This window comes from Camelus ferus, chromosome 22, assembly GCF_009834535.1.
Source record: "Camelus ferus isolate YT-003-E chromosome 22, BCGSAC_Cfer_1.0, whole genome shotgun sequence".
In the NCBI taxonomy this organism is placed as follows: Eukaryota; Metazoa; Chordata; class Mammalia; order Artiodactyla; family Camelidae; genus Camelus; species Camelus ferus.
Genome location: NC_045717.1, coordinates 3,731,665 through 3,743,500, shown reverse-complemented (window position 1 = coordinate 3,743,500; position 11,836 = coordinate 3,731,665). Strand labels below are relative to the sequence as shown.

Sequence of the window (11,836 nt, the reverse complement as noted above, 5' to 3'; positions counted from 1 at the left end):
TTTAAAGAGAAACCTTAGGAACAAGAGGGTTTTTGTATTATTAATAACTGAAGATAATAAAGTGCCCACCTCACACGTTGCCTGTGGTCCTGGCAACCAAATCGGGCAGGCCTGGCCCCAGGGAATGACCGTGCAGTGTGCAACCCAGTGCCTGGCACACAGCAGAGTGGTACTCAGCAGTCCACCGAGCAGTCTCAGCAGATTTGGGGGCTCAGGTTCCCATCAGGAGAGACAAGCAGGGGAGAAGGCAGACCAGGATGCAGCAGTGTACCTCCTGACCCTCTGGCACATGAGCCACAGCTGGCCTGAGACCAGGGCCAAGGAGTGGGGTAGGGCTAGCACTGGCCACGCAGGCCCCTTCCAAGCAGCCCCGGATTCCCTGCAGTCTTCCGTAGCAGCGTTAATGGAACTGCGTGTGCAGGAAACCAAGGCAGAGAGCAGGAGAACCAGAACAGGGCAGAAGAGGAGGGAGGCTACGCCTGGGAGAGCCCATGAATGTGGAGCAGAAAGGGCTGGTGGCCCCTCTGCCCTGGTTGAGTAGGTTTTTGCAGGGGCAGCCCCAGGGCGTGGCAGGGAACAGCAAACACAAAACCATCAGGGAAGTAAAATACTGTATTTTATTGTACACAGTCTATATTCAAACACATCATCTGCTCTGAAAATAGCAGGTTCCGACTTTTCCCAGAGCTCCCAGAAGACTCTAAATTGGAGCCTCTGGGAGACAGTGTCTTCCCCAGAGAGGGAAGTGTGAGAGTGGGTGTGCGTGTAACCTTTTGATTCCAGGGGTCTGGCCAGCCGCATCTCTGGCCACATGCCCCTTCTTGTCTTAAACCCTGGCTCCAGCTTCTCTGGTCCAGGAGGAGGCCTCAGCCTGGGGCAGACGTAAACCAGTCACTCAACCTCCATCTTATTCTTTTGCAAAGAATCGACGAAGGCTTGCCACTCTGTTGGGTAAAAACGCTTATAGACGTTGATCTTACTCCGAATCTGTTTTGGGGTATCTTGATAGTAATTCTTCTCATCCCGGGCCATCGCCTAAGAAGGGAGAAGGGCCACTTGAGGAGGGCTGGACCGGCAGAGGTTCAAAGCCTAGCCCTGCGCTGGGCAAGTCACCTCCCGTTCCTGACGATCAGATTCCTCACCTCAAAAGCCATAGTGTAAGTGGGGACATGGGTATGGATGCCCTCAGCGACTAGGCAGGAGCTGGGCCAGCAGAGCAGCTCATTCTCCATCCATAGCCAACTGATCCCACCCGGGCACAGGGGTCCAGTGTAGCCAGAACTTTCAGGGTTTTTTTGGTTTGTTTGTTTTTTTTAGAACTTTCAGTTTTTAAGAGAAGCCAAAAATAAGGAACTTCATTTGAAACCTCCCATAATAAAAATGGCAACTACAGTTGACTCTTGAACAACACGGATTTGAACTCATACACAGATACTTTTCAATAGTAAATACTGTAACACTAAATGATGATGATGATGATGATGATGATGATGATGATGATGATGATGATGATGATGATGATGATAATAATAATAATAATATAGCACTACATGGTCCATGGGTGGCCGAATTCCCAGATGCGAGGAACCACAGACCCAGAGGGCCGGCTATAAATTATACGCAGATTAACTCCCAAATTGTTCAGGGGTCAACTGTAGTTCAAGTTCATTAAAAATACCATGCAAGCAAAACAATGTATCTAGGAGTGGGATATGACCCACAGGCCCTCAGTCTATCCAGCTATGATCATTCTGTCAATGGAATTCACTTCCCACTTCCCAGAGTCTCTTTCCTCCCTTTGTTTCCACTCAGTCTCAGGAAACAGGCAGGAGGCAGGCAGATCGGACCCCGGATGGTCCAGGGTACCTTCCCCAGGGGCCCAAGCGGTTCCTGCTGCCAGGCCTGAGCCGCTCACCTTATAGTCCTCCCCGTGGTTCTCCACCATGTAGCGAACGTAGTCAATGAGGTCCCGGGATAGCGTATTTCCTTTCTTCTCTGGAAGGCTGGCTTCGGCCTCTAGGTCTGGGTTGAGAGAAACCAGGAGACAGGGAATGAGGTCCTGCTTCCCACATAATCGGAGATGCTCAGTCAGGCCCAAGCCACAAGAGTTGCTACACCAGCCATCTGATGAGCTTTGCCTCTCCATCTCCAAACTCAGTGCTAGAACCTTCCCCTTTGGCCCCTCAGGTCCCGGGCTCTGCCTAAGGCACAAGCATCTATCAGTATGGCAGCTACCTAAAAGGCAAGTCGTCTCTCTTTGGGCTGCAGATGGGTAAAAGGAAGGCACCAAACCAATAATCTCTTAGTGCCAGCTCCTGGGGACGGAGGTGACAACACACTGCCTGTCCACAGAGCAGGGCTCCCTTCCAGCTCTAAGACTCTCTGAGAAAATCTTCAGGTGTTAACAGCAGTGCATGAAAATGGAAAGGTCTGAATAAATGAGAACTAGGGCCTGAGGCACCTCTCTGCTCCATGTGAGGGGAAAACCCAAGCAATGGAGCCAATAATGGCCTTACTTCTAAAATAGCGGGGGTAGGGGTTTGTATAGCTTGTGGTAGAGTGCATGCTCAGCATGCATGTGGTCCTGGGTTCAATTCCCCCACCACTATTTTAAAAATTTTTTGAAAAAAAAAAAAAAAAAAAAAAAGAAGCTAGGCAAACACTCCCCAATTCCACATCTATGAAGGGAGAAAAATAGCTACCTCACAGAAACGAAAGTAGTCGAATCTTATCCGGGATCAGGTGCTAAAACTGTTTATAGTCAAGATTATCTTTGACCTGGTTGACTGATAAAAAGGAAAAACCTACAACCAAGAATACTTTAGAGCTTCAGTTTTGTAAGATGCAAAGCAAGGCTCTCATGGAGATTTGATGGAGAAATCAAAGCTTCATAGATGAGCAAAAGCTAAAAGAATTCACCACCACCAAACCAGCTTTATAACAAATGTTAAAGGAGATTCTCTAGGTAAAAAAAGAAAAGGCCACAACTAGAAACAAGAAAAGTAATCGTGAGGGGAAGAGGGTACAAACTCAGGGCATCTAAAATGCATTTGAAATTAAGAGATCAGCAACTTAAAACAATTATGTATATATATAGACTTCTATACCAAGACCTCAGACGTAACTGCAAACCAATGTAACTCTACAGTCATTAAACCACAAGAGAAGAGAACAAAAAGAAGAGAAAACAGAGACCAGAAAACAAATCGAAAACAATTAACAAAATGGCAATGAGAACATACATATCAATAATGTATTAAATGTAAATGGGTTAAATGCTCCAACCAAAAGGCACAGACTGGCTGAATGGATACAAAAACAAGACCCATATATATATACTGTGTACAAGAAACCCACTTCAGAGCTAGAGACACATACAGGCTGAAAGTGAGGGGACAGAGAAAGACACTCCATGCAAATGGAAGCCAAAAGAAAGCTGGAGTAACAGTACTTATATCAGACAAAATAGATTTTAAAATAAAGACTGTTACAAGAGACAAATGACACTACATAATGCTCAAGGGATCAATCCTAGAAGATATAACAATTGTAAATATATATGCACCCAACATAGGAGCACCTCAATATATAAGGCAACTGTTAGCAGACATAAAAGAAGAAATTCACAGTAACACAATAATAGTGGGGGACATTAACGCCCCACTTACATCAATGGACAGATTATCCAAACAGAAAATCAATAAGTAAATAGAGGTCTTAAATGACACATTAAACCAAATGGACTTAATTAATATTATTAGAGCATTCCAACTGAAAGCAGCAGAAACCATTCTTCTCAAGTGCACAGTCTCCAGAATCGACCACATGCTGACCCACAAAGCAAGCCTCAGTAAATGTAAGAAAACTGAAGTCATATCAAGCATCTTTTCTAACCACAATGCTATGAGGTTAGAAATCAACTACAAGAAAAAACTACAAAAACTGCAAACATGTGGAGGCTAAACAATATACTCCTAAACTAAAATATACTACTAAATGGATCTTTGAGGAAATCAAAGAATATAAATAAAAATGAAACACAACAATCTAAAACCTGTGGGATGCAGCAAAAGCAGTTCTTTAAGAGGGAAGTTTATAGTGATACAAGCTTAACTCAGGAAACAAGAAAGATATCAAATAAACAACCAAAACTTACACCTAAAGCAACTAGAGAAAGAAGAACAAATAAAACTCAAAGTTGGTAGAAGGGAAGAAATCATAAGATTAAAGCAGAAATAAATGAGAGACTTTAAAAAAAAACAATAGGAAAGATCAATGAAGCTAAAAGCTGGTTCTTTTAAAAGATAAACAAAATTGATAAACCTTTAGTAGATTCATCAAGAAAAAAAGGGAGAGGGCCCAAATTAATAAAATCAAAAATGAAAAAGGAGATGTTACAACCAACACCATAGAAATACAAGGGATCACAAGAGGCTAACTATGAGCAACTACATGCCAACAAAAAAGGCAATGGAGAAGAAATGTACTTTCTTAGAAAGGTACAATCAGGAAGAAATGGGAAATATGAATAGACCAATTACCAGTACTGAAATAGAGTCAGTAATTTAAAAACTCCCAGTAAACCAAAGTCCAGGACCTGACGGCTTCACTGAGGAATTCTACCAAACATTTAGAGAAGAGTTAACACCTATCCTTCTGAAACCATTTCAAAAAATTGCAGAGGAAGGAACATTTCCAAACTCATTCTATGAGACCACCATCACCCTGCTACCAAAACCAGACAAAGATACCACAAAAAAAGAAAATTATAAACCAATATCACTTATGAATCTAGATGTTAAAATCCACAACAAAATACTAGCAAATCGACTCCAACAATGCATTAAAAGGCTCACACACCACGATCAAGTGGGATTTATGCCAGGGATGCCAGGATTTTTCAAAATCTGCAAATCAATCAATGTGATACCCCACATTAACAAACTGAAGAATAAAAACTGTATGATCATCTCAACAGATGCAGAAAAAGCTTTTGATAAAATTCAACATCCATTTATGTTAAAACCCCCCAGAAAGTAGGCACAGAGGGAACATACCTCAAAATAATAAAGGCCATATATGACAAGCCCACAGCTAACATCATACTCAATGGTGAAAAGCTGAAAGTATTTCCCCTAAAATCAGGAGCAAGACAGAGATGCCCACTCTTGCCACTTATATTCAACATGGTTTTGGAAGCCCTAGCTATAACAATCAGAGGGGGGAAAAAAGGAAGAAAAGGAATCCAAACTGGAAAAAAGAAGTACAACTGTCACTATTTGCTGATGACATGATACTGTACATAGAAAACCCTATAGAAGCTACTAGAAAACTACTAGAGCTCATCAATGAATTTGGTAAAGTTGCAGGATACAAAATTAATATACAAAAATCAGTTACATTTCTATGTACTGACAACAAAATAGCAGAAAAAGCAATTAAGGAAACAATCCCACTTACCATCGTACCAAAAAAGATAAAATACTTAAGAATAAGCCTCCCCAAGGAGGCAAAGGACCTGTACTCCGAAAACTATAAGACACTGATGAAAGAAATTGAAGACAACATAAATAAATTGAAAGACATACCATGTTCTTGGATTGGAGGAATCAATATTGTTAAAATGGCCATACTACCCAAGGAAATATACAGATTCAATGCAATCCCTATCAAATTACCAATGACGTTTTCCACAGAGCTGGAACAAAAAGTGTTAAAATTTGTGTGGAAATACAGAAGACCCCGAATAGCCAAAACAAAGAAAGAGGAGAATGGAGCTGGGGGAATCACGCTCCCTGACTTCAGACTATACTACAAAGCTACAGTAATCAAAACTGTATGACAGAAACAGACTTGCAGACATAGTAAACAATTTTATGGTTACTGGGGCAAAGGGGTGGGAAGGGATAAATGTAAGAGTTTGAGATTTGTAAAGGTTAAACACTGTATATAAAAATCGATGTTTCTTCTGTATAGCACAGGGAACTACATCCAGTATCTTGTAATAACCTTTAATGAAAAAGAATATGAAAACAAATGTATGTATATATATGCATGACTGGGACATTATAGTGTACATTAGAAACTGACACATTGTAACTGATTATACTTCAATTAAAAAAAAAAAAAGTATGGTACTGGCACAAAAACAGACACAGAGGTCAATGGAACAGGATAAAGTCCAGGGATAAACCGACACACTATGGTCAATTAATCTATGACAAAGGAGGTAAGAATGTACAATGAAGAAAAGACAGTCTCTTCAATAAGTGGTGCTGGGAAAACTGGACAGCTACCTTTAAAAGACAATTTCAGTCTAACGCTATACATAAAAATAAACTCAAAAATGGATTAAAGACCTAAATTTAAGTCCAGATACTATAAAGCTCCTAAATGAAAACATAGGCATAACACTCTGCCATAAATCCCAGAAATACTTTTTTCAAACCAGCTCCTAGAGTAATGCAAATAAAAGCAAAAATAAACAAATGGGACCTAATTAAACTTAAAAACTTTGGCACAGCGAAGGATGCCATCAACAAAATGAAAAGACAACCTACAGAATGGGAGAAAATATTTGCAAATGATTTGACTGACAAAGAACTAATTTCCAAAATATACAAACAGCTCATCCAGCTTAATATAAAAAAAAAAAAAAAACAAGCAACCCAATCAAAAAATGGGCAGAAGATCTAAACAGACAGCTTGCCAAAGAAGACATCCAGATGGCCAAAAGGCACATGAAAAGATGCTCAACATTGCTAACTGTTAGAGAAGTACAAATCAAAACTACCATGAGGTTATTACCTCACACCAGTCAGAATGGCCATCATCAAAAAGTCAACAAACAATAATTGCTGGAGAGGATGTAGAGAAAGGGGAACCCTCCTGCATTGTTGGTAGGAATGTAAATTGGTGCAGCCACTATGGAAGGCAGTATAAAACAGTATAATTCCTTACAAAATTAAAAATAAACTTACCATATGATCCAGCAATCTCACTCCTGGACATATATCCAGAGAAAAATATAATTTGAAAAGAAACATGCACCCCAATGTTTACAGCAGCACTATTTACAATAGCCAAGACATGGAAACGACCTAAATGTCCATCAACAGATGACTGGATAAAGAGGTCATGGTATATATATATATACACACACACACACACACACACACACACACACACACACACACACACAATGGAATACTACTCAGCCAGAAAAAAGAATAAACTAGGGGAGTGGAGATAGCTCAGTGGTAGAGAGCATGCTTAGCATGCAGGAGGTCCTGGGTTCAAATCCCCAGTACCTTCCTTAAATTTAAAAAAAAAAAAAAAAAAGAATAAAATAATGCCATCTGCAGCAACATGGATGGACCTGGAGACTGTCATTCTAAGTGAAGCCAGGAAGAGAAAGAAAAATACCGTATGATATTCCTTATATTTGGAATCTAAAAAATAGACATAAATGAACTTATTTCAAAACAGAAACAAACTTAGACTTTAGAGAACAAACTTATGGTTACCAGGGGGTAAAGGAGGTGGGAAGGGATAAACTGGGAGTTCGAAATTTGCACCTCTTGGGGAGTGATGGAAATGTTAGGTATCTTGATTGTAGTGGTGGTTTCATAGGCGTACAGATCTATCAAAATTCATCACACTATACATCTGAAATATGTGTAGTTTACTGTACAGAAATTATACCACAATAAAGTTATTTTTAAAATTAAAAATAAATTGATAACTTCAAAAACAAAAGAGAGAGAGAAAGAAAAGTTCTGGAGATCTGTTGCCTGACAATGTGAATATACTTGAAACTACAGAGCTACAGATTTTTAAACGATTACGATGGTAAATTTTATGTGTTTTTTTACCACAATTAAAAACTTCTTTAATCAAAGAATTAAAACTTTTTAAGATTAGCTTTGACTACAGTAAGTACACACAGTTTTTTATATACAATCCTGTGCAATAACTCTTAGGAGAATCACTGAGATAGACTAAAGAGAGGAACTCACAGAATTTTGAATCAAATGTCTGGACATTCAAATACTTTAACCTTCAGAAGAACTATTAAAAATCTCAGACAGGTAAGAGGAAGGAAGGGTAGAGAATTTCATAGCATTCCTGTTTCCCTGCAGAATCTACCTTCTTCTGTTTTAATATTCAGTCTCTGTAGCCTTAATATACATGAAATTGATTTGTCACTGGAAAGATTAGATGGTGGAATCTCTAAAAATGTGTTCATCCTTAAACTCATGAGAACCTGAATGCATGCCTGAGACAGTTTTCTCTTCTATCCGCTTAGGCACTGGTTCCATCCTCTGTGACCATCTCTGAGCTCCCCTCATACACTGGAGTTTAGTTAGTAGACTGAAAATGTCTCAGCCAGGACACAGTCCTAACTCTGTGAGCCCTGAACCAGCCTGGTTCTTCCCTCTGAACCTCAGTTTCTCCAACTGTAAAATGAGAAGATCTGAGAGTCCCTTCCAGCCCTGACTGCTGGATGGTGACCTAGAGTGACCTAGAGGAATGTGGCCCATACCCACCATTGAGCACGTAGGGCTTCCGCACAAGCTCCTTAGGCCTTTCCCCTACGTCTACCTCCATGGCCTTTACCTGCAGAGAACAGAGACTGTGTGAGTTTAGTAGACAAAGGAAAAGATTCTAGATAAGGGAAAATTCTAAAGGCTCCTGCATTACCCATAAGAATTCCTCTACAAGGTCAGGCAGGAACAGATGACAAGAACAACCAATGCCCCGGACACTTCATGGTTTCCAAGAGGCTCAAGCAAGCAATTCATCTTTCTGTGCCAATCTATAAAATGGGCATAATACCCTTTGCCTGCCTCACTTCATTGTGCAATTATCAAATGAAACAATGCACATGAAAGGACTTTACACTGAGGGAGAGATATCAGGTTATCTTCTCTATGGGGAAGAGCAAGCTGACAATGCTTGGCTACAGCTTCACATTTGCTCAAGAAACAGTAGGGCCATCTTCCTCTGGAAAAATGAAGGGATAAAAAGAAACTTGCTTCAAAGTAAGGGGGCAAAATTTAACCAGCAAGCCCACTCTTCATATTAACTATTTATTGAGGACTAGTCACATCCTAAGCACCACTGGGGATTTAGTAGTGAATGGAACACAAAGTCCTCTTCCCCAAGGAGATTATGTTGGGGGGAACAGGCAAAGACAATAAACACAAACAAATATATAATGTAATATACCATCAAGTATTTACAAGTGCCAGTGAATTAAAATAAAGCAGGGAAGAAGTTACTGAGTGAAAAGGGGTGCTATTTTTGAGAGTGGTCCAGAAAAAGACTTATTCAGGAGGAAATAGCCCTAGGGAAGCCTCAGACCAAGGATGATTGGATAACTGGGGAAAGGTGTAACGAACAGGAAGTAAAGATCTCAAACTCCTTACCAGGAAAGCTAAGGGCAGAATAAAGGCAAATTCTGGAAATTACCATGGAGATGCCAAGGGGCCCAAACAGTTTAATTTCAGAGAAAAAGGTGAGTGGAGAAGGAAAGGAGAAGCTCCAACCCACGTCCAGTATGTGCTGGGGAGGAAGTACGAGGGAGGTACAGGTAAAGGGCCTGGCAACCACAGTCAGTACAGGCTGACCAAGTTGGCTGTGGGGAGTGAGGGAAGTAATGGCGAGGATTCTGAAACCCAGCTAAGTATGGCGGGGGACAAGGGCCGGGACCCTACCATGTCTGTACCTTTCTCTTAAGCAGTGGCACCGCCTTGTTAGGGTCCATAGCCAAACCCATCTCGGCCAGGTTCTGCCGCACCGATTTGGTCTGGTCCCAGGCATGTCGGATGTGAGAGCTACGGCAAAAGAGAGGGCGACAGCGGAACTGTCATCTCGCCTGCAGTCTTGGCCGAGGCCCCGTGCCTCCTGAAGCCCAGTCCCCTCACCATTCGATCCGCGGCGCTGTCTTCCGTCGAGCATTTCGGTTCAGACGCTTCCGGTTAACACTGTAACCGAATTTCTGCCTCCGGGTCTTCCCCTTGGCCTTGGGCATCGCGCTGACCACAACACCAGCAACTCAAACTGGACGCTCTCACCCCAGCACCTCGTGGAGAAGACTCCTTCCGGCGAGTGCGCGCGTGGTTTTGCAGATTTTTGGGAAATGTAGTCCTCCTCGTAGCGCTAGCATGCTGAGTACTACAACTCCCAGAATGCAATGAGCGTGTGCGCCTGCGTACAACGCTCAGCATAGTTCTTTCCCCCGCCCTCTTTAATGACTTCATCAGGAGGCGGAGCTTAGCGTCCGGGATTTCTCCTACAGATGTTGGCTGGAACATGGCGGCTCCTGGCCCTGTGACTCCGGAGGCACCCTTTGAACCATCGCAGCCCCCAGTCATTGAGGGCTTTAGCCCTACTGTATACAGCACTTCGGAAAGCTTCAAGGACAAGTTTATTCGCAAGACCCGCGAGAATCCAATGGTACCCATAGGTAAGCGGGAGCGGTAGGAACTGTAGACCGAGAGGTTGTTGATGTCAGAAGAAATGAAATAGTGGAGGACCGGGGACACCAGGGGGGACGAGAATGAGGGTGGACCAGAGATGTAGCAAAGGGGCGGGGCGGGGCGGGAACATGATTGGAGCTGGAGCTGAGGGGGACTGAGCGGCTGGGATGGGGCGGACTCTGACTCGTAGGACCCCGCTTCCACCGACCCCTCCCACCCAGACCCCAGCGGTACTTTCCTCCCCTCAGCTGCCGTTTAGAGCTCTTGACCTTAGCGGGGGAAAGCCCAAAGCGGGCCATACCTGCCACTTCTCACATGTTTTGGCTCCTCTTCAGGCTGCCTGGGCACAGCCGCTGCCCTTACCTACGGCCTCTTCTGCTTCCACCGGGGTCAGAGCCAGCGCTCCCAGCTCATGATGCGCACCCGGATCGCCGCCCAGGGCTTCACGGTCGTGGCCATCCTGGCGGGTCTAGCTGTATCTTCAATGAGATCTCGATCTTAAGCCGGTGGCCTGGCCTTGAAAGCTCCGGGGAGATTATTCCCAGCCCGGGGAGCAACCACCGGCGGCAGGAATTATTCCCTCATCTCCCCTGATGTGCCCCTGAATCAGCGGGGGCGGAAGTGGCCAATTGTGAAATCGACAGATTTTTTTTTTTTCAGAAACCTTAGGTTTGGTTCAGTTTGAGTGTGGCATACTTCTATTTGTGCTGAACCCTCTCCACTCCCTACGTAATAAACTCTGACCTACTTGTAGCTTGGTGAATTCATTCCCAGCCTCACCCCGATGGTTTCTGGCCTTTGGTTTTAGGAGAAGAGACTAAAGACTGCAGGGGCCCTTAGACATGGGATAGTGTAATGATTCCCAAACTTTCCTGGTAACAGTCACCCCCGGGGCACTTGTTAAAAGTAGAAAAGACTCTAGTGAGTGATGTTATCTGAAAAAAACCTGATCTTTCCAACAATTTTCAAACTTTCAGTAGAAAACCTTCCTTCACATGAGGCCTCCCATGGTTCTGTCCGGGGCAGGGAGCTCTGCCCTCCACTGTGCGTCTGCTCCTGACCCCACTCCCACCGCCTGAGGCTCCACTGATCTAGACCATCTCAGCTTGGGTCTTGATGCCTCTTACAGAACAGGAAACTGAGGCTTAGAGAAGCAGCTTGGCAAAATGGAAAGAGCGTAGCGCATAATCCCAAAGCTTGCCAGTGGTTTGTGGCAGCACCTCTTGTTTTATGGTTACGGAAGAGAGGAGGATGGGGACCTGAGCAGACTCTAGAAGAGAGGGGACTTGTGAGTCTCTCGTTCATGTGAAGTCTCAGACAGGGGTTCCTGGTCTGCAGTCAGCCCTAAAGGG

The 11,836-nt window shown here is 43.2% G+C and overlaps 2 protein-coding genes across 2 annotated transcripts; one reads left to right on the top strand and one right to left on the bottom strand.

The window, feature by feature from the left end:
* Nucleotides 1-596: 596 nt before the first annotated feature.
* On the bottom strand, nt 597-10,222 carry NOP16 (NOP16 nucleolar protein). Its single transcript, XM_032465055.1, has 5 exons — nt 9,930-10,222; nt 9,731-9,839; nt 8,550-8,619; nt 1,916-2,022; nt 597-1,035 (listed from the first exon to the last, which is right to left on the bottom strand). The coding sequence occupies exons 1-5, from the start codon at nt 10,034-10,036 to the stop codon at nt 892-894; spliced, it is 537 nt and encodes a 178-aa protein (XP_032320946.1). The 5' UTR covers nt 10,037-10,222; the 3' UTR covers nt 597-891.
* Nucleotides 10,223-10,265: 43 nt separating this feature from the next.
* Nucleotides 10,266-11,237, top strand: HIGD2A (HIG1 hypoxia inducible domain family member 2A). The gene is made up of 2 exons (XM_006183901.3): nt 10,266-10,471; nt 10,820-11,237. Exons 1-2 carry the CDS (start codon nt 10,318-10,320, stop codon nt 10,984-10,986), a joined length of 321 nt encoding a protein of 106 aa, XP_006183963.1. The 5' UTR covers nt 10,266-10,317; the 3' UTR covers nt 10,987-11,237.
* The last annotated feature ends 599 nt before the right edge of the window (nt 11,238-11,836 follow it).